We start from the raw sequence: 25,300 nt of genomic DNA, 5'->3' as shown, positions 1-25,300 counted from the left end.
TGCATATTTATAATGATAACTGTATTTAACCAGTTTTTAATTAAACTGAACTAACTTGTATCTACTAATTTAGATAACTTAGAAATACAAGTCTGATTCCTGTCGGATTGAACTGTTAGAAGGTTAATGTTTTCGATTCTATATTATGGTTTGTGTCGGTCTGAGTGTTTTCTATGTATATTATGTGTGTACTTAAAAAAAATTAAGTATTTAGTTGTCAGTTGTCTAGTTATGGGATATATACACGCTCTGATTAGCTTGGGACTATGTGGCGCTGTGTAGCATATCCTGAGATATTATTATTATTAACAAAGAAGAGTTAGATTAATATAGTTAGAGTTAGAGTATATAATACGTAGAGTTACGAATTTAAAAATATGTATTAATTATATTTATATAACAATAGTTATAATAATACCCCTGGACAATTTGAAATAATCAAAATGACATATTCTTATAGCTCATTAGAGCGATCGCAAAGTCAGATACGAATGCAAATCACCCGTTCATAATAATGCGATCGAAAACCGTATACATAAAATTACAATATATCTATTTACAATGTAGGCGGTGAATTTCAACATTCTCCATCTAATGTGTAACAACAATGACCGATAGTTCGAAATTTGAAAGCGTTAGACGATCGGAACCTGCGCGTACGCACCTGTCGCGCCTTTCGCAGTCTATTGCGCAATGCATCCGTTTACTATGTTTACTTTAGGCACAGGCTACTTTGGACGTGGTTATTGTTGTATAGAACCTTATGAAAGTTGCAATATGATTAATGTTCCATGTAATAATAACGTTTACTTTTAATGTAACATAAAATTAAATTGGTATACAATAAGAGAAGTGGTTTTATTATAACTATCTATCTATTTTTTCTTGTGATTTATAATAAAGCAGTGTTGCACCCCACTGAGTAATGGTATTAACGTGCTGTCACTATTGGAGAATAGTAGGTTGAACATGAGTGCAGATATCCTAGATATCGAAAAGATAGACAAATTCGAAAGGCATTAACCACGACGGTCACTAGACGGGACCACATGTACCGAGTATTATGCATTACTAGCAAAAGGTCACTAGTTCTCATTACTAACAACCCCTTTTCCCTATCTACTCATATTTGTATAACGACATTTCGTTGATTTCATAGAAAAGTCAACTATTTCAAACCCAGTCTTAAGACTGAGTAATGGGGAATTTGTGGCGAAAACAGCTACAAAATGGGCAACTGACAACAGGAAAAGGAATCAGGACGAAAGAGTCATGGAGAGACCCCCAAGACCAGACAAACGCAATGCAAGGACGATGATAATAAAAATATTTTAGACTGTCGATAGATGCTAGTGGACCATGACTAAATTTTAGCACAGTATAGAGATTACTAGAATGATGAAAGTAAAAGCTATAGGTAAGATACTCCATAAAAGAAATAGGTATAATTCGGGAGCTACAAGTACAATGTACTTAGATATAACAGACACGAGTCAGTTTAGAAAAAATGGTTTTCCTTGAACCTCGCCTCGCCTCGTTCATGGAAATTACATGCTCCATCGCTACGCAACGCAAGTAATTTATATCATTCATCATTTATATGAGAAATTAATATAATTTAAATAGAGTATCTGTGTATATTCGTTTCATATTCTAATCTTAATTCAGAGAAATCACTCAGTTGACTGGCACATTTCAAAAACTCATTAAAACAAACCCACCCTAGTTCAATAACATTCGAATGTCGAGTTTGTTGAAGTAGGCTTGATATAATTTGATGTCTTTTGTAATTAGCTAATTCTGGTATGTTTTAGAAGTATCTTGACGAGAAAGGTAGGATAATTGAGATCATACATCTAACTGGTAACGTATACCATTGACGTATACATTGATAAGGGTCAGATGATAAGAGGGATAATGATCGATGTCATTATTATGAGTACTTCTATATTTCTGCCGTAAAGCAGCTATTTTTTACGATACACTGTATACTGTATACGGTTAATTATAACAATTCCGTATACAAAGGCACAATTTATTAGTTAAGTATAAAGACTTAAGTGTCTATGTATGTCTGTTTGGCCGTTACATTTTCATAACTAAACATCTGAACGAATCGATTAATAAAAAAACCGACGACTTTGTGTAAGACAGATATATTGATAACGCCAAACTTTTTACAAAACATATTCGTACATACAAAATTATTTTAAATACATAAATTAATATTATTGCGCATGACCTAACTTGAGATATTATTGAATATAGCTGAAATATTTAACTTTAATATTAATAAAAACTAACTTAATAAATTATTGACGTAGACACCGGGTGATTTTATCGGCGGATAATTCGTGCAGGACTGGTTTGAAAGCTAGTTGGATCATTTGTTTGTTACGTAATGTGGTCGTTTAGCAAATTAGAAATAGTAAACACATGATAAATCGAACGATGTTTTTAATACTTGCCAAATTTACATGTATTATTAGCATTTATTGGACCAGTTTTTCTTTTGTGAAAGTTTTTGATAATATCAAATATTTTTATTTTGCTATGACATAATCTTTTGTGTAAATGTTTTACGATTGAATAATACTAATACATTACGGATTAGTATTATTCAATCGTCAATATAATTTAACAAGTTAATTATGTTTTGTTGACAGTTAATTAAGACATTTATATGACGGCCTCGGTGGTGTAGCGGGTTAGTATACCGCTTTATTTCCAATGGTCACAGGTTCAATTCCAATTCATTTTTTTAAATGTCAAAAATATAAATCTCGATTCATACAAACAATATGTTTACAAAAAAGTCATTCTTACAGTTGTTAATGTTAGTACCCATAGTACTAGCTCTGCTTAGTTTGAGATTAGATAACGCTATGTGACTTACCATATCCTGGGTTATTATTATTAACGATGTCTGTTAAAGTTTCATACAAGAACTATGGACAGATTCGAATAAAATTCATCGATATAGATAATAGAATTATCGCTCTGGATACTTTATATCTAAATTCAGTCGGCCTATATACCTCAGTAAGATGTACTGTATCTTATACATTGTTATCTATGCTAAATCAGAGACAGAACAACATTCCTCGATGATTGTAACTAAATATTAGCGTATGTAAGCATCCGCATGCCAGTACATTATTTTTGAGTGCATATATGTATATACTATGTATGTGTATATATGCTGCATTCAATAGCTGCACTACTTATTACACAGATATTAGCCCTATCCTATAAATCGTGAGGAGAGAGGATTATAAGTAATAGGGACTAGTCCTATTAATGTACCATATTAAGTCGGAATCTACGCAAGCTCTTCTAAGAATCCATCGAAATAAATTAGTCTATCATCATTCAGAATCCCCATGATGGCTTAACTGACCTTTTTCCTCTTTATCCTATACCATCATCATCTGCTTCTTCCTTATCCCATTTACTTGGGGTCGGCGTAATGTTTTTCTCTTCCATTCATCCCTGTTCGCAGTCATCTCGTTATTTACTGCCTTTCTTACCATATCATCCATCCATCTCTTTTTCGGCCTTCCTTTGCCCTTATAACCACATGCATATGTAATACTTTCCTTAACTATATCCTATACCATATGCAACAAAAATATCCATGAACATTTAGAATCTCTTTCATCTATATCCACATCAGATATAGTTAAATAATAAAAGTGAGGAACAAAAAGTCATTGTAATAAATAAAATGGAATAGAAAAGCAAGATCATGATGATTGATTAACGTTAATTCATTAATGGAACTCAATCTGGTATCTATTTGGTTGGGTCGCTATCAGTTTAGTGCCTAAGTACCTTTTTCCTTTGTCTGATCCATTTAGTTCTTTTTCTAGCCACAGTCTATATAATACTAATTGCGTGATAACGCAAGTAACGATATCAACATATTAGACTGCCGTCTATTGATGTGATATTAAACGACAACTATAAATAAATTTGATTAATGAAGGAGTTAATATGAGTGACCTAATTAAAAATATCTATAACATTTTTTGGTTCCCCATTTGCGGGTATATTTGTCAATTTTCTTTAGTCTATGTTTATCCGCTGATATTTAACAGGTTTTGTGAAAAATTTATTATAATTCATCGATTTGCATTCATACAGTTTTCGTTTCGTCATAATTTTGCGATTTTATAAAGATATTTTAATACGAAGATATTGATATGTACAAATATAATATAATAAGTAGACACAAATAGGTTGTTTAGTAACGGGACGGTTTTCAATCGTGACCCATTACAGATTCCTGCATAGAAATAGAATAATGTGGCCTTACTTTCAATTCAAAGGTTCGCTCACAATAGTTTTTAACTAGTCGTATTACATATTGAAAAGCTAATATTAACATCACGACTTGTATTGGATACTAAATAAGGTCACCGTATGTCTGAATGTAGAAATACAAAGGATATTTGTTTCGTAATTGGGTAAAATTTGACTCTGACCTATCTATGGGACCTCGTATACTGCACGACACGAACCATAGATGAAGATAAGCAATTGCGATATCTGATACAAGAAACCACTGACCCAGGAATGCCAAACGTACAAAGATACTCGGATATGAACGAGATTTTTGACCTTCGGCACGAGGACGTTTTTATCCATTTGTAAGGGGTTTTGACGTAACAAAATCGATCGAAATACGAAAATGTATGAGATTAGAGAAGGGAATTGAGACACTGTACGAGATTAAATGAATCTTCAGGTCATTCAGGTCAGCGTGTACAGTTGTTAGACCTCTTTAGTCATTAGAGTACCAGCCTGTAATACTATGGCCTATACAGAATAATTGTAATAAGTTAATGCACTTTTTCGTATATGGGCATACTTTGTCAATATCACCATACGAGATCTTATTTGGTGATAAATACCTTGTTACAAAATTTCGACAAGGAATGGGGTCGTTTACATTTGGTCAAATTTATGGTACTCCCCATCCCCTCGAGGTCAGGAGGGGTCAAAAATCCCGAAATCGTGTGATGTAATTTATAGATGGCCCCTTATCGGTAGAAATAGTTGACATGTGTATATCACTTGAGCTTGGCATACTCATTACGACGAACCTTATAAAGACCTAAACAAAATTATATATGTTTTTATTATTAATTATATGTCGCTATTATGAGATTACTATAAAAGCTATGAATTTTGGTTTCTATGTTATGGTATATTTAAAAATATTAAAATATTGCGATATATTTAAAAAAATTAATACTAAGCATATTGATACTACTGTGACACGTAGGTACACAAATTGATATAGAAGTAAATCTTAAAGTATAGGTAAAGGCGATGACAATTGTGGAAATGATTTACTGTGTACTTATGAATTTATTTATTGAATCAAACTTATCACAATAGTTGAAAAGAAGAGGACATTTTCCAATATATAAAAACCGGAAGTGGGGTTCCCTCTTCCGGTCAATACAAAAATCATAGTTAATAAAAACGGAGAACATAAACAGTTGTACAGTTTTACTATTTTTACTTAAAAATACAGACTTAAAATATTCTAACAAAAGGTTTATTCAACTATTCAAAATGTATGTTACGAAGAATTCGATACTAAGAAATGCACATTCAAACGCTGAAACGAAATAAAATGTTGATTTGATCATGGTACATACAGTTAAGTCAGAACTGGTGCAAATTATTATCCTCATTCAGAAATATATGCTTGTTAGTGGTCAAAGCGCACGACCGTTAAATTAATTATACACGGTCATATGTTACAGATTAATCAATTAATTAAAAGAGATTTTATTAACACGATATTCGAACGTTCCGGATGACTCTGCAATATAAGGCGTAGTCTACCATCCACTGGTATGATTCTAAAAAGTCATATCATTTTTAATATTACCGAGGTCGAGGTCGATGGTCGTCTGTGTGAATACAACTGTGTCAACTGTTTCACCCGCCAAGGTTTGCCTTGGTCTCGGTGGTCTAGATGTTTCGCGCACCGCTTTACTTCCGATGGTCGCAAGTTGGATTCCTCGATACATGTATTCGTATTCTTTTTATTTCGGACTACTTTAATGCTGTTGGCAGCAGCAGACTTTTCAAGCACCTTAGTATGTTTTCTAGTACCCATAATACAAGCTGCTTAGCTTGGAACAAAAGAATTGTTGAGGATTATTGTTATAAAAATATGTTTCAGATGAAGGATGACACAGAGAAATTACAGGGTAAGGAAGCTTAAGATTTTAATTCACCGAAATAGTAACGCTTGAGACTGGCATCACATGTCCTGACCTGATCACGGAAATAGTTAACAACTACCATCCATTCTACCATTAACAATTACCATCAGGTGAGCCATAAGTTTGTTTATTATTCTAATGATATAAACTATAGATATCGATAAATGATTGTTTAGACATAAGAACTATTTGTGTTATTATTCAGTCTAATACCAACTAACCAAAGTATCATCGATTAAAATATAACTAAAAATGTAATAACGCAAACAAAATAGGTTGAAATTATTATAATAATAGTTTTAATGGAACTGGTTAAATAACTGTTACTGAATAATGTAGAGAGTGCATTAAAATATTAATGGTATAATTAATATTTGTAATGCCTACATTATACGTCTGTAGTGATTAGTCGTAGGAAAATGTTGATCTTTTTGATTGACGTAACTAACTATTATCTAATTCTAACATTAAAGCAGTGTGTATGCAGATAATAAATGATATGAAAGAAATAAATAAATTTCTTTGCTTTAAATTTGTTTTACATGTTTTCGATAAGTTTCGTCGTTGCTTTAAAATTGGTACACTGTTACAACGATACGACCTGGGACTAATCTCGGGATTGTAAATCACAACCGTAAGCCCGACTTCGCACATATTGATATTCTAAAATTCACTAATAGTATTTTTTTATAAAATAGCCATTAACAACTGATTTACAGTGCATCTTACTATAGGTGAAAGATTTTTTTTCTAGCATAGGAGACAAACGAGCCTGCGACTCACCTGGTGGTAAGTAATTACCGCCACCCGTGAGCACCCGCAACTTCCGATGAATTGCAAATGAGTTGCCTGCCTTTTAAGAAGGAATAAATATAAAGTATTTATACTTTTATTCTTGTAATAGGTTAAGTATTTATTTAAATTAATGACAAGTTGGAGTCGTGTCGTATCAATATTTAAAGAAAATAATGGAAAATCGTAGGAAATGTTAAAATATCCACCAATAAGAGCTTGGCTCTTAAATTATAAATGTATAAGTGAAGTATTTTTTAAACAAAAATAATATTTCGTGCACATAATATCAAATAAGACGACTTGCCCTCATTAATTTTAAAACCAATTAATAAGTATCCTTAAGGAGTTTCCTACTTCCTACTTTCTTTTAGATTAAAAGAAAAATCTAAGTGTCATAATACTTCCGTGATAATAATTCTCTACATAATAGAGATGACAAGCTATTTTGGATGATATTATCGCGCGGTAAAAGCTCATTAACTGGATACCAAAAATAAATTACGATATCACACTTTGTTATATAATGACTTCATCCGATTTTGCGTTTTAATATCTAAGTAGTAACACGCAAAATACTATAAATATTATGCAATATTAAATTTCCAAACATTTGGTTACATCATTATATAAATAATTAGTCCAAATACTAACATCAATAAAATTAAACACAAAATTACGAATAATTTGATTTGAACAAAGAGAATATTAAAAACCAATCACAATTGTTACTGTTATAGAAATGACTTTGTCTATTTTTTGAGATAAAAGATAGCCTATTTGATAAAATTTATCTTGATGTTAAACATTCAGTAGTTTAGTTCTGCAAAAGTAACAAACAGATAGAACTAGACACACTTTGTCATTTATAATATGAGTAATCCCTAAATGTAAGTTAGGAAATCACATTACTAGCAGGCAATAAGTATCTACCGAAAATTGTACTATTTCATGCAAATGTGTTTTTTTTTTATACTACTATGGTGGCAAACAAGCATACGGCCCATCTGATGGTAAATGGTTACCGTAGCCTATGCCCGCCCGTGCCCGTTGCCGACCCTTAAGAAACCTTAATATACCCTTCTTGAAAAACCCCATGCTGTAGTCTCGTGAGAAAACCTCGGCAGGAAGTTTTAAATGACAAATGACTATATAACATATGAGTCGTTATAGTCATTTCGACGGTATATTTTTCATTTAAATTCATTGTCATACAGTACAAATACAATAACGTATTTCAGATACAGTCTTGATATAACAATAATAACAACATTGTGAAAATGCGAAAACTCCTTCCACGCTTGTGATAAGGTTTCAGGTAAAAAAGGTTGTAGCATTTAGGATGAAAATTTCATACAATATGTTTTTAGCGGCTATGATGGTACCACTAATATCATATTGTTGTCTGCCTGCACGTAAAGGGAGGCAAAGAGATGAAACCAGGAACATTTATAGAGAAAATGGTTACAAGGTATATACATGTGATAATATATATCAAAAGAAATGAAGAACGAGATTCGGCCCCGAATGACAGGCTTGTTGATTCCCAAAGAACAAACCGTGACTGGGCAACAGTGTTGTTGCGCGGCATAAGAAAATTCGCCAGATGTTGTGAATGTAGGTCAACGAATAGGCTAAAGAAAGCGAAGAAAAATACATCCACAAATGTAAACGCGAGTGTATTTAATAAAATAAAATACATTTCTGCTATTGATATGAATTTTGTCGAATAATCAGGTTTGCTCATGCTCGTTTCGAGTCTGAATACCGTTTGCAGTCAATGAACACTTATGAATGAACGTTACAATAAAACCCAAAATGGGGATAATGTATTCAGGCGCTCCCTTTGTTCCATTATGCTCACTTGCGGTGCACTTATATGACGTCACGTGGGTACTATACTATTCCAATATTACATATAAGATAGACGACGTGAAAATTCACTAAATCTATAGGAAACATACATATGAATATCTTGTGTAGATTTAACATATCATAAGTCTATATAAGAATAAAGATATTCTGAATTAGAATTTTGAATATATTTGAGATAAAAGATCTATTACCACGTAATTTTCTATACGTCAAATTTCATTAAGTCCCGTTAACCCATTTATTAGTGAAAAGGTAACAGACAGATAGACATCATATCACATTTGTGTTATTATTATGATTATATTTACACAGTAACTTGTTATCTAAATTTATATGCAGTTTGTACCTTTCGATACATGCAGACAGAGAAATTATGAGCTTCCATGTTTACTACAATACATTAATGAAAATCAAACGATACGGATAAGATTTTTGTGACATAAGCCTAAAAATGCACAAACAAAATTTCTAACAATCTTTGTTCTTTGTTCTATTACGTTAATAAATTCCCGTAATAATAGTTTTTCTCACATATCTTTCAGTTCCATTTTTATTATAAGTATACAACTGTTTATGTCTATATACATAAACGTATCATTTATTCCTTGACGTGACAGTAAGATTATATGAACCATGAACTCACATCAAAGATCACTCGCGAAAGTCCATATCAGTGTGTAATTACATACTTGTCACATTCCGCGTGGAGGTTTTCACTTTTCTTCTATTTCATCACAGTGCGTTTACAAACGGCTTCAACAAAAGGTGACACCATAAATTCTCACGGATCCATCTCACTTTTAACAATCTAGATTAAACTGCATAATTGTGGAGTACAATGTCATAATGACGCGTTTTATTGTCTAATAGATGACACTTTGTACATTTCTTTTGTATGCAATAAATCTGTTCAGTTTATATGTTCCATTGAATGCCTACTAAAGTTTTTGTTAAGATAAGAAAATTATAGTATATAGCATTCGTTGATACACAAGATTATGGTTTTACACTTTACAATATAATACACCAGATTCTTATATTTTCTTTTCTCCTGCAATACGAAGTCCTAAAATAAAATCTGTGATAATACTTATATACACTATAAAATAATGTACACATACTTGTAATAATAATTATATTAATATTATTCCGCTATTTTAAAACATCATACGTAAATAAACCGATCAGCTAATTTGCAGTTTGTATTATTTTTTTAACTATTTTGCTTATTTGATTAAGTGAGCGCCATTGTTAACATGTTTATATATAGGTATCCTTGTACATACAAAACAGTATTATAGTTGAAATGTGTTCCTAAGTTTTTATTTTACATTATACAATCAAAGAAATACCACAAATAAATAAAACACATATAAATATAATAAAGGCGCCCTTTTTGCTGAAAGCACAAAACACTGTTATGTGGCTGATAGCTATTTTTTCAACGTGACTATAAAGAACTAGATAATATCCAAATAAGGAAAATAAAAATATAACGAAAATCATGCTTTTAAGAATAGAAGGGTAAGTATATCGTATAGTCCGATCATGTCGTACAATACCCGTAATATTCCACCATAAACCACTTATCACCCCCGCAATCTTGAATAATACCATCTCGAACATTAACAGGGCAACACAAAAGGCAAGTCAATAGCACTTGACCGACAAGAAACGGTGGCATTGTGTCTCGACTGCAAATACAACTTATTACATGTCCATTATCGGCTGACCAAACATCCGCCATGATTGTACACGTCACAAGCGTGCTCACGTGTATGCATTGTACGAATCCTGTGCGTATAAAACGTCACTAGTTGTTTTTTTAATTACAGCTAATAAATTTAATGTTATGTTACATTCTTAAATTTTATATTTAGAATAAGATAGTTGACTTAGCCATAGACAAATTTCAATTGAAGTATTGTATAGTTTTGTGTTATATAATCGAAGAGTTATTAATGAAAAAGTGCAAAACTAACCACTGTAAGATAGGAAGAAATGGAAATTAATTTATAAATATAAAATATTCTCATCTAAAAATAGACAATTGGAAAATTTCTCTATGGTCACCATTTCTCTATGTGAGGCCTGTGATATCACTCATACTTTGCCATTCCTAAGGACTAAGATGGCATGTCTCCTCATCATGAAATTACACTGCCACGGTTATAAAGGATGCTGCCATGTGGCTGGAATATGTAGACAGAGGTATAGACTTTACCAGTGTCTATTTCGGTAAATATATTACATTTATTTTTCAATATATCGCAAATAGCCTCCTACCCATTACGGTAAGTATCCACCAGTCCAGAGGCATTGGACATCATTACACTGCTACACATCCAGTACACCTGTATAAGAACTGAACTATATTATTTCCATCTTTTACTACCATAGTTTAAAAATAATTTACTCACATTATAAATATTCGAAATAAATAAAAAAATATATACTTTAAATAAAGCAAATCCCAAAGATTATAACTGATGGTGATATTAAACCGCTCATTACGGAAGCAGCCATAAGGAATCAACAACAAACTGCGGCATTTTAGGAGCACTGTAATTTTATTCATATATACAGTCGTTATGTCATCTAAATGCAGACAGGTTTCTGAGGAGACAGTTGAAATAACAATTTTCTATTTGCCAAAAATACAACGTCAGTTTGATGTTTTAGGAGCCACCTATTTGCATTGGATCAACTTTCTTGAAATCGTAATTATTATGTACATTACAAACCTGCCTACTTCTTAATGTCTTGAGATTTTTACCTGACTACCAAAAAAGAATAATAAAGTAACTCGGGTACGGGAATTGTAATCTTATAACACTTATATATTAAAAAAATATATCTTACACTAGCTCAATATCTCTAACATCGTACATTAACCGATTTTTATAGGTAAGGTAAAAATTCTCGTATATGTCTCGTATACAAACAATCAAAATGCTTCCCGTGTTTTCTATCGAGAGATTGTCCATTGGCAAGAAACTCTATTGTTAGCAGTTATATTATATTCTGTTTGTCTTTAAGTGCCAATGTTTTGGAAACAATCTTGGAATATCACTTTATCGGTATAAAATAAACAAGTAGCCAGAATAAACACTGGTTAATTCTTTCAGTTCATTTATTTAATACTTATTAACTACATTACTTATTTATAAAAATTAAATAAATAATAAAAATATATAAAAACTAAAAACCTACAGTTTACACATATCTAATAATTTTTATTTTTATTTATTTAATATTAACCTATATCTTCCCACTGCTGGACAATGTTCTCTCCAATCTCTTACCATGGATAATATAATAATTAATAAAAAAGGTATTTTATTAATTTATAGGGCAAGCAGTAACTAAGATTAATCTTTGTAAATATTTTTCAAAGATCAATTGTAATCTACTCTGGGACCGTTCAAGTATTACGTCAGCAGATTTATTATAATTATTTACCCCCCCCCCCCTATTTACCATCCCCTTTGTGAGCAAAAGTAAGCAAAGATCTTACTCCCTCCCCCCATGCTTACGTAAACATTTTTCAATTAATATATTGTTTTTTTTAGCAAAGACAATGTGAGGATTGCCACTCGTGTAAAAAAGTAAATAATTACCGATGATGTAATCATCATCTAAACTCTCCTACTCCCCTTGTTATGCAAAATAAGCAAAGTAAATAAATAGTGCTTACGTAATACTTGAACGGCCCCTTTGTAGATACTCACTAAACATTTTCTAATTAAAATTACCAAGCCAATTCCTACGCGAAATGCTACAGATTTAATACCTAACAAAACATTTTAAACTAATCAGTCAACATCACTAATTCTTGAACAAAATATATACGTTAAAAAATTCTCACTTTATAACCCATTCACTTTCTTTTCATAAAGAAGCACCTTCTTGTTCACAGAAATAAATGACAAAAAAGAAATAATAAGAGATGTAATATTTAATTTAATGTATAAATATCTCGTGTCGTGTTCTAGCTATGTGAAGGATGTAACCTGTTCCGTTAAATGCTTCACAGTCATAAAATTTAATTTCCGCTACATACAAATAGGTATGTTTATTACGAAATGAAACGGTTAGATACGCTATTGGGTATGGTACTCGAGTATAGATTAAGAAATTTTATTTTATACAAATTAATCACTAACAGGCATAAATATACTTTTTCTGCCTTTCTTTTATCTCAATAGCGCTCATTAAAGTTTAGATACTCAAATAAAGTACTAATGTATTGATATTCTATTACTAGTATTAACTATAAGAGATTATACTGAACTGATTTCTCAGAATGGATTTCAATTTTTTGTCTGATCTGATCTTCTTTCAAATTATCTATTGGCATCCGACATCCGACATCTGTGTAGATAAACAAAGACATCAAATAAAATTATATATTTTAGTTTATACCTTATAAGGTTTATTTTACATAACTCAACGACAACTCTACTACAACGATAATGAGTAAGTACTCAGAGTGAGTAACCTACTAACGAAGACCCGACGAGTTACAAGTTGTCTCCCTTATAATCCTATACTATTTTATCCTCTTTATTTATAGTAATATTAAATCGCAAATATTACTTTATTTCATGTCTATTACATTTCATGCTTCTAATTGACTAATAAGGCGACCCAGTGAATAAATTCTCTGTAATCGAGTATTTTTTTAATTTTTCTTTACCTGCGTAGTTATACACACAATAATCCTACTTTAAAAGCATTACTTTACAATCTTTGTAAATACCTACTTACAGAAACAAAACAATAAAGTGTAGCGAACAAACAAAAGTCATAGAACAATCTAACACCCGGATTTGTCTCTGTTTAACATCAAACTAGAACAGATCAGCAAACTTAATTTGAAATACAATAATGCTCGGAGCCCTTTTTCAAAGGGATCATCCTCTGCAAGCTCCAGCGTATACTCACTCACTATTGAGGAACTCCCACTACCGAAATTAAGTGGGCCATATTGTTATTCATGAATTCGTTTTAGAAGCAAAGATGTTTCGCTTTTTGTCCGACTTTAGTAATATTATTTTAGTCTTGAGCATAACATGTAACCTTCCAGAAACAGAATGGTGCTTTACCCTTATTGGCATAATTTCCTGAACTTTTTCACTGTTCATTTGGCTACAATCAGTAAGTATAAAGTGATTGCAGGCCAAACTGAATTAGATGCCATTAAAGTCTTTGTGCTGCGAAATTTAAACTATACTAGCCAGAACTTTAACAGCGGGTACCACTTGGCTAATGGCAATACAAGGCGCCGAAGCCAGAAGAGAAAAAAGCGGATACTTCTGTCTACCAGTAATGTCGCTAAGCTTTGGTTTAAAGAGTGATATAGACAATGAAATTACATGGCCATGATAAATTAATCTTCAGGAATGACAACGCATGGTTGGATAGACATATCTGTTGTCAGTGATAAAGTGCTATCCATAGAGCTTTTCATGTATTGCTACTGTCCATCAAGATGGACAGTCAACTTATTTCCTGTTCCATTTAATTAAAAAAAAAATGAAAATATTAGTGGTTCGAAATCAAAATTTTCTTTTTCACGCCATCTATGTAAAACATGACTTACCCGTTGCGTACCGTAGCAGGGGTCGAGGTTGCCCCCCGGGCGGAACATCGCCGCGCTCACTGCTGCCATCTGCCGGCTACCTCAGTATACCCTTCCACCGCGACATCGCTCTGAAACAAGCAAACCGGGTTGTTAGTCAACTAATACTGAAGATAATGAATGTGGACAGTATAAACAAAATACGCTTACTGCTATAACCCCAGATGGTGTAACGCTAATTTTTTTATAAGATCTAATATAACGAAAGTCTTGTAATGAGTTAATAAATTTTACTCTACAGCTTTGTAGGTATCATCGTCAGTTCCAATTATTTTTATTCTAGTTTTTATAGTAAAAAGGCTTTATTCGAGCGTTGAATTGCAGTAATTACATGATTGAGGGAATGTTTAACCGACGTCATAAATAAGGAGATTATAATTTTGTTAGTGCTTTATTTTTATGTTAATTGACTCAGACCTTTCGATTGCAAAATATCGTTTATATTTTAATATATTATTCTGCGATGTTAACCGCCTTAAAAAATAAGTAGTTTCAATTAGTTCTTTTTTATGTGTGATTTTTAATAATACAATATTAACATTCCTTAATTTCAAGACTTGTGCAAAAAATATGTATAGAACTAAATATTTATAAAAACAACAAGGATGTATGTACTCTATTAATATGAGGTCGAATGTTCATCATTCAAATACCATGATCATAAAGACATGATCAAATAATTAATAAGAGGAATCATGGCTTCCCAGGGAACATACGTTATTTGTAAATTAAAGCCTACAAATTAATGTTTATAGGTATACTTATAAGTTATTAACTTAGAATGTCTTAATGGTAGACAGAAAAGCATATTACATTAAAGAACATTTATAGATTTATTAGCTGTGCCCGCGGTTTCACATGAAATTACGCCTACGTGTTATTCTGAGGTATAAGTTATAATATTGTAAAGTTTCATCAAAAACCTTTCAGTAGTTTTTGCGTGAAAGAGTAACAAGCATCCATCCATCTATCCATCCATATTCAAAAACTTTCACGTTTATAATATTAGTAAGATTTTATATTATGCGTAATTAATTTATGCAAAATATAAATGAGATTCAATATAATATATAAATGGGGAACAATAATTATGAAGTTACAAAAATAGCAGTCGTTTTATTACCATTATTTCATACTATCGACTCACCCAAACCCAGACAAAACCAGGGCGTGTTGATAGTATATAGTCGATGGCACGGGTATTTCGACGAATTTAAATAAAACCTTAACGACTTACACACGTAAACTTTCCTCAGAAATCTCCATTTGACAACTCCATTGATGCATGAAAAATGCATCATATAATCATTACTTTTTTTATGTTTTAGCATTTGGTTTACTAATATATTAAATTAAGGGATATTGTCTTGTATTAATTTATTTTAATAGTATTAGGATTACAGTTGATTCTTAAACATTTTTTAAGATAGTACTTACATCAAATTTTGGTTCGGGGCTTGTAGCCGAGTGAGTCCCCGGCATATTTTTTTTATATTCTTAAATATGGAACGCTGTTCGTTCTAAATTTCAAAACATTAATAAATATCAGATAAATGAATTGTTATTTTAAAAATAGAATACCGCTACCACAGCGTCTACCACTTATAACAATGAGCTACAGAAAATAATAAAATAGATGTTCTCTTTTCCTAACCACAAGTACCTACCTACTATTATTATTGTGCAATGCGCGAACGCATCCGTAAGCGTCGGTGCACTTGATGTCATTGACCCCGCTTCCTAGCGACAGTTCCCACACGGGTCGCGGTAATGATGCACTGTTTACAATGTAACAGGTTTATACGTAGGTAAAAACTAGTGCATGGCATTGGATATACTCTATGTACAAAAAAATGAGTATTCTCGGGTCGTATTGTGTTTCTAGCAAATGAATCAGTCATAAAACCGAATAAATAAAATTTCGAGTAAATTATATAAAAAATAATCTATCAAAATCATATTGTAAACATTCTTACTAAATATATACCCGTGGAATTGTTCAAAAATTTTTTATGTTCCACAAAGAATCATATTACAAATTCGTGCAAAATTTAGATGTAAACATCATGCGAATAAACGTAAAAGCCAAAATATACATCAGAATCCGTCTAGTTTTGTTTAAAATATCCTGTTACATACTGGATCGCCGCTGGATCGTATAATATATAGCATATGTTACACTAACAATACGAGTAGATACCTTGCAAACACTGAAATATTTTTTTAAACCGGTCAAGTTATTTTTGATGTCATGTATTATAAACTTACAAATAATAAAATCTTTCTTCTTTATAATAATAATACTTAAAATAACACTTTAATAAATAATACTTTAAAATAATATTACTGTAGAGAACTCGATCTTAGCGTTGGTATCTACTTAAGAGATACATTAATAATGGACCCTTTTTTATAAATTAACATCAACTGCATTCTACCTGTACGATGACGTCATCAAATAGAAAGTAGTTCCTAGACCAATTGATTAATTATATCTACGAAGTTAATATATTATCTATGCTATCGATATCATAATTACATATATGACTGATTTCGTAACAGCTGTTACAATTCATTCTATACATAGAGTCATAATTAATATTTATATCCAGATCAAAATCAGAAGTAGATTATTTATTGCCGACGTAATCTTAATTCTATATATACACATATAGTTGGCCTCGATGGTCTAGCAGTTTAGCACACCGCCTAACTTACGATGGTCGTGGTTCGATTTCTCTCACGGCACAAACATTTGTATTCCTGAGTATATGGTAATTGGTCGTATCGCTGTGGATGTTTTCTATGTATATAATTATATGTATCTACAAAAAAATATCTCTTGTACAAGCTCTGCTTTGCTTGATCTAGTCCAGGTCTGAATTTTCCTAAGATGTTATTATATACGAGTATAGTACTTAGGTGTTTAAGGTATTGTTTTAGAGCTCATCTTGTTTTAGAGTTCTCTACTTAAACCAATTAGAGAGGGGGGAGATGGATTGTTAGTAATGTAGACTAATAAACTCATTGCACTATGTCAGGTTGACCTCCACGCGGTTCCCCCAGGAAACTATCGTGATAAATTTGGCACGATAGGCCAACTAATCTGACCTCATGACTCATCTCCACACGTGCCCCAGCAGCGCAAAGCGTTAGTGCAGGCGGTGAAAAAAAACCGTTTGGGACAAGAATTGAAGAATACTTTTTTATGAGCAAGGTTATTTTCTTCCTCAGGAGAGTGTAATATTTATAAAACAGTGATACACGATCACATTCAGAATATAAAATACAATTTTATCTATTGGCATCAACGTTGTACGAATTAGAATTGAAATATCGTCAAACGTGAAAATCAAGTCCATTTATCATTTACCAATCCGATTTTTAATTACAACCTACGATTATTGTATCGCTCCGAAAGGAAGTAGAAAACATAAATTGTTCAATGCAATTGACTTAGTGAAGTTGTTTCACATAAAATTATTACCATTGTAAATATATCAAATTAATCAACAAACATAATCTAAATTGAATAAACTACAAGTACTCGTAATATTTGGTATGAGTACTCATAGTTACAAAGAAAAAAAAGAAATATTTGATTAATATATCTAATAATAATAATCCATAACAATTCACACACTGCCATCTAGCTTCAATCTAAGCAGAGCTTGTGTTATGAATACTAGACAATTAAAAGAAATATTTAAATATACCTTTTTTCGTATATACATACATAATATATATAAAAAACCTCCAGACCGATATAAGCAATCGCACACAATCAAACAGCCCATACTCGTATAAAACAATAAATTATATTATTATTTGATACTAAAATTTTGTTGTTACTTTGTTACCCCACACATACTTAAATTATTGAGCCTATACTTATACTATATTGGTGGCAAACAAGTACATCAACGACTACTGACTGTACGTGTTGTCTCTGAAGTAATTATATCTGGTAATCATTAAGCAATTTTAGTTTATTTTTAGATTTAAAACAGATCCTTAACTCACGCTTTCCACATAATAGTCGTTTATTTTTGAACCTGCATAACAGACACTTTCCGTATAGTAAACACGCAATCAAGCAAATTTCACAAAGGGAATCATCCCACAAACAATACTAAGAGACACGAAACAATCACAGAAATTGTCATGAAAACAGCAATTTGTGCAATCTTTGCTCAATTTGTCACAGAAATGACATAATTGTGTGACCTCCAACGAAATCGTCTCAAACGTGAAGCCGGTCAGTGAAAGTATTGTAGTGAATCATAATGTACATACAATCATTGGCTTATTGGGAGCACTGTAGTAATGTAAGTATACCACCTTCCACTTTACGAGCTATGGTCTAGCCATTTAACATACGGCCTACCTTCCGATGGTCACGGATACCATCCCGGACAGCACAAACATTTGTATTCATAAGTATGTTTGTTTGTATTAGTGATATTATTTTTCTGTGTATATTATGTGTTTACAATAAAAATGTATTTAACCACATCGATCAGTTGCCTAGAAGAAGCTTTGCATATTATGGCACTAGATGGCGTTGTATGAACGTTTCAGTATTATCACAGATAACATAATATTATATAGTATTATTATTATTATCTTTCATAAATTACAGCATATCTCCCTATACAGTTAATTGCCTACTTATAAGGGATTACTACTTCAATATACTATTGTCTTCTAAAAAACTCATTAATACTAAAGATACATGGATGTTATATACAACAATTATACAGAAAAGAATGGTCCTGCCCTTATGACATCCTAGCCCCTTTACTAAACGGAGCTATATATACTTTAAATTACACAAAGAAAACTTAAATACTTTTCAACTACAACAGCTAAATGTATACATATTATAATACGCATATAAAATATAAAAATAATAAATAATCTTCTTATGTAAGTTATGCATATAAGTTTTTGTAACCAACTGATAAATATTAAATATTACAAATCGAGTGCACTAATTCTATTATTGAATAGAAGAAAATTAATGTAGAGTTGCAGTTATTATTCCCATAATTATTTAATATGACACTATAACAATAGCACGTTGGTTTTACCGAAAATCGTGAGATCATTGCGTAAAACATCAATTGTGTGTCGCCTTCTATATTGTGTGCAATACTGTGTATAAGTTTTTATCGATCTAACGACATTGCCATTCACAAAAAATAAAATAATCGCCCAATAACCTTACTCCAATACTGTATAGCTACAACCCAGGGGTGCCAACTATATGGGATGAAACTTTTAGCATTTTCATCCTTGTCTTGTACAGGACTAACGAAATCTGTGTTTATACGAGATTTTGACCTACAGAAATCGGTTAAAATAAGATAATGAACGAGATGAGAGGCAAGTTGAGCACATATAAGAGATTTTGTATTTCTTCACACGATACTAAATACTTTATAGTTGGTAACCCTGCTAATTAGCTATTAGCCGTGGCCTAGTGATTTCCTTCCCCGGTTGAAACCGAAAGGTCATGAGTTCAAATCTGAACGATACCATAATAAGTATAAGTAAATAAACCGTAATACCAGGGGGGACAGGGATTGTTAGTAATGTGGACTGTTGACGCCATTGCTAGCAATGTACCAATATCAGGTTGACCTCCACGCGGTTCCCCATGGAAACCATCCTGATAAATTCCTGGTGAATTTCTCACGATGGGCTAACTGACCTGACCTCATGTTCATCTTATCATCCTCCACTAAACCTCCACTAAACCCGCCAGCGTAAACCGTTAACGTAGGCGGGTGTACCATTCCATTATCATCCATAAAAAAAAACCGTAATACCAAACCAAATTACTGGAAAACACGGTGAAATTGCCTTTGTTTTGTTGAAAAAAATATACCCAATAAAATGTGGACTGTATGTCTAGCTATGGCTTTGACTACCATATTTGTAATAACAGTCGTAATTTTATTACTATTAATTTGTCGACTTACTTTTATAAATTTTAAACTATATCTACGTAAAAAGATGGCATCCAGTAATTATTTTAAGTTAATATATATTTCTTTTTTATTAGTGTATCACCCTGTATTGACCACAATGTCATTGACCTCAATAGCAATCAAATAAGCCCTGCGTAATATTTGCGTAGCCAAACTGAACGTGAAACTTTCTTGCAACCTACATTGTTTATCATGAGCTATATCGTAAGAGATTGGTACCGGCGTTGTATCAAAATACACGACTACACAGCATGTAAAGTATGATAACATTACGTTGTCATAAAAGCGAACAGTATGTTGTAATAAAACGTTTTATACTCTTTTATTTTTATTACATTGTAATAGAGAATGCTCCCATAGTCGGTAACAAAACTATTGACCAAATAATGGGTGCCATTACGTAGTTTATTTAATATTTCGACATGTATGGTAATATTCAAAATATTAGTGGTCGACCAGTAGTCGAAATTCTACCATAATTAATTTAAATATATTGTAATTAATGAATTTGTTATGGTTATGATTGACATTCAGTAATACTGTAGACAAATAATACAATCTGTTCTGATTTTGACCACAGACTTTAACAATAAACAATCTACGAAAAAAAAACATGAAAATAGAAAATAGTCCCGTTTTGTTAATCCTATTAGTTAATTCCTCTGTTGACCTTGTGGAAACAAATATAAAAATCTATATAATAAAAATTTACATTTCAATGTAATTCAAAAATTGTATTAATCCGAATTGTATGCACAGGATATTTGCAACAACTTTCTTTAATATTAAACATTTAAAATTAAATGTAATAAAAAAATACAAATTTGATCTCATTTTGAGCATGCTTGTCAGCCACAATCGTGACTTGTAAATGCGAATGAACCCGGCCAATCAGTGGGGGCGCGCCCACCGGTGAAATGCAACGAGCCTCTTTGAGAATATAACACTTTGTTTACACTGTACAAGCGAGCGACAAATTGAGCTGTTAACGACTTTTATTGCACTTTTGAAGTTATAAAACGTTTCAGTTATAAAACAACCTACACACGACACCAAAATGGAAGGTTATATTGGAGCATAAGTGGGAAGCGCCCTGAATCATTTCCTAAAACCCGTCGTGTGTAGCCAAATCAGGGCGAATTTTGGATGGGATGTCCGTCGGCTGATGAGTGATTTTAGTGTCGTTTATCGTTATGTCTCACTTTTCGACTGATTGAACATAATTTCTTACAATATTTTCATGCTTGGGGAAGGTATTGTTAGTAACGGAACCCACTAACACCGGTATTTCATATCATTATCATCGACTAAAAATATATTTTCAAATTACTTTATAGCAGAACACATTATTAATTAGTATGTTTAACAAAAAATATTAAAAAAATTAAAGATATTTTCTAATATATCCATAACACCTAGAACAATCATACTTTTATATACAAATGTTTCCGTCTTCAGAAGAATCGAACCTTCGGAAGTAAGCCGATGTACTAAACCGCTAGATCACCGTGTCCGCTTTGCTTAATAACTTAAATAATAACATTAAAGGCAACTTAAATATTTACATACATATCTTCACGATTGTTATTCTATATGGGTAATCCGAGGTATTGTGAACTGACAACGTTGTGTGACAAACGTAACGCTTGCACGACCATTAAAAAGAAAATCAGGCATAAGTAAAAATTATTTAGTAACATTTTTTAGTAAAACAAAAAAGAGGTCGCTACGATTGGCAAATTGCGCAGTTTAACTTATGACCTGAACCTAAATAATAAACAAAAAAGCATTGAGTCACGGCCATGTATACCTAAGTTTGTATTGTCAGTGTTGTGGAATGCCTAACTAGATGTTACCCGCGACTTCGACTGTTTTTTTTTAAGATAATAATAGCGTATATCCGTCCTTGTGTTACAATCAATCTTCATGTCAACTTTCATTATAAGAGTAACAAATCGATAGACAGATACACTTTAGTATGTATAATATTAGTATTAATAGGGTCCATAGAGTCTAAAACTTCATATAAATGAATGATTATATAAATTGCTTTATATAAACCGGCGATTGATTTGATAGTATTTGTTAATATTAGAGTCTCGCTACAAACAGCCATTAAACTTGGCGCTGGCACAAAGCAAATCCTATTACATCGAATATAAAGCGACACCCCTGAAATGATAATCCCGTTCATATAAAGCGGAGTTATTTAATTTTACCAATATAAAGCTGAATTGTTTGCACGGTATTTCGAAGATTTTTCCACATGATATTATGTCCAGCTTTGTAACTTAGATGTTCCATCGGTACTTCCGTGGCAGATTACCGTCGTGACCACTTTAGATTCAGATATAATTATTTTATTAGTCTAACTCTAAGTGTATAACTGTGGCTAATATTATGGGTGGAATAGATTTGTTATTAATGTAGATTAATGAACTCATTGCTAGCAATGCACCAAATGAAATGGACCTACATGCGGTTCGTACTGGAAACCAGCTAGTGATAAATTCATAGTGAACGCCCATCGTGGCCTATTCACGTGGCCTTAACTGACCTGACCTCATGCTAAACTTATCATCCTCCACTGGTGTCTCGCTAGCGTTAACCGTTAGCGCAAATGGGTGCACCAATCCCTTATCATCAATATAAAAATATAAAAAAAAATACTCAATATTGTTACATAAATAATATTCAGTTGCCTGAATTAAAATAAATAAATATAAAAAAAAATCCATTAAACCTGCCGATGAGCATTCCCTGGGAAATTGTGGAATATCAGTACTAAACATATATTTTTTATTGTACCTATTTCCACCACTCCACAATTCCATATATATATATATATATATATCTTATATTTATATAAAGGATAAGTCCGCCATTGTACGGATTAATTTTTTTAAGTCAATTGTGTCCTTTTATTTATAATATTATTGTAAAATAAAGTATTACAAACAAACAAACCATTTCAAGTCTGCGGTAAAGTAAACACAATTTTCATTACTCCTATTCAGCTTACAAAGACCAAGCTTCAATACCATTTCAATATGGCGCAGTGTGGGCGTTGTAAACTGCAGCAAAATTATTTAGGTATAAGGACTAGAAACCGAGATAGGATATAGCCAGTAATCATCGCCAACGCAAATATTCTGTTATCCTAATGGGACCGTCCCGGGATGGTCAACAATAGTTAGTTTACATAAAAGCTAGATATTCAAAATATTATATTATAATCCGCAACAATCTTGTCATCGTTATCATAATTTCATTTGTTTACAATCAATTGGTACTCTAAACATAGGCTTCCTCCATTTCAGTAAGAAGTAATATTTTAGTTATTTTACGATAGACATCTATATTAACATTATAAAGAAATTATATTTTTGTTTGTTTATAACGAATAAACTCAAAAAGTATTGGACCCGTTTCAAAAATTCTTTTACATTACATTATCTCTGAGTAAAACATTTTTTTTTGTTAATACATACATAATATACATAGAAGACGCCCAGACCAATATAAACAATCATGACTATGATTGTAATACAAATTAACAACATTCGAACAATTGAACCCGCAACCATTAGAAGTAAAGCAGTGTATTAAACCGCTAGATCATCAAACCAGTCAAATGTACTTATGTCACTCTAATAATATTATTTAAAATATAAACAAATAATTCTCAATTACAATCAGCTACCAGTAAATATAGTTCAATAGAGCTCATTTGTCATACAAATATATACTCATTACTATTCCCTTTGACAAGCGCACCAAAGAAACATAGATATTCCACGGTCGTCCGCAGTTATCCAACAAAAAACAGGTTACTGGACCTAAAGGGCATACCGCACGTACACCGGAACCAATAGGAAATTTTCACTAAAAACGGCATTAACAGTCACTATACAACAAGTGCTACTTTCTAGCCAGTGAAACGTGCGAGCAACATGTTAATGTTCTTTGACGTGTCGACGTATGAGCGAGCGTATTAGGCAATATTGGACGCGGCAATGCTTCGTTCGAATGGGCGAGTTGACTTGACAGCAACTATTCGTATTATTATGAGGGTCTTGACACGAATAATTTTATATAAAGATATTACGTGGTAAATAAAGATATTTACCACGCCTATCGAAATGTCGAGAGGTAAATACCTTCAATTACCATAAAATTATTTGTGTTACGATCCGATCAACAATATAAATAATGTGTATTAAACACGAAAATTTAAAAATAACTATTGATAACAACTAATTGAGTAGTTATCAATAGTTACCCATTTTCTACGTGATATTGTAAAATGAAACATATATTGAACATATTATTGAAATGAATAGAACAACCATTTTGCTGTAAAACATTTTGACGAATTTAATTTTTATAAATATTTGAAATCTATACTTATTCCTAAAGAGTGATTTTAATATATTTTTTTAATCATAAAGTAATAATATTCATACAATAAAAAAAATTTAAACGTTTAAAATATTACATTAAACCACTTATAAAAACAATTACTAATCTACTCGACTAAATACTTTCGTTAATTACAACGGACAAGCGGCCACTACTTGTTTGTCGTAATAGGTATTGAGCTGGGTGGGCATTTTACGCGGCTGCAAAAAGATGGACAGACAAGTGTGACAGCAAAAACAATAGCGATGCTTATTACGGACACACAGAGCGTTGCAAACTAAACGTTATACATAGTAATTAAAACTGAAATTATATTGTTATCC

General features: G+C 31.9%; 2 protein-coding genes across 2 annotated transcripts in view; one reads left to right on the top strand and one right to left on the bottom strand.

Moving 5' to 3' along the window:
- Positions 1-25,300, bottom strand: part of LOC131848284 (uncharacterized) — a 179,811-nt gene that overhangs the window by 56,344 nt on the left and 98,167 nt on the right. Inside the window, exon 3 of the mRNA XM_059198091.1 lies at positions 14,521-14,630. Coding sequence (XP_059054074.1) covers positions 14,521-14,589 — 69 coding nt within the window. The 5' untranslated portion in view covers positions 14,590-14,630. The remainder of the gene's footprint in view (positions 1-14,520; positions 14,631-25,300) is intronic.
- The window catches only part of LOC131848040 (collagen alpha-1(XI) chain-like), a 224,230-nt gene that overhangs the window by 173,826 nt on the left and 25,104 nt on the right, over positions 1-25,300 (top strand). The window lies entirely within an intron of this gene.

The sequence above is a fragment of the Achroia grisella genome, unplaced genomic scaffold (genome assembly GCF_030625045.1).
Source record: "Achroia grisella isolate CSIRO2021 unplaced genomic scaffold, CSIRO_AGI_Agris_v1 utg546, whole genome shotgun sequence".
Lineage (NCBI taxonomy): Eukaryota > Metazoa > Arthropoda > Insecta > Lepidoptera > Pyralidae > Achroia > Achroia grisella.
The sequence above is the reverse complement of the archived record's forward strand: the minus strand, read 5'-3'. Positions and strand labels throughout refer to the sequence as shown.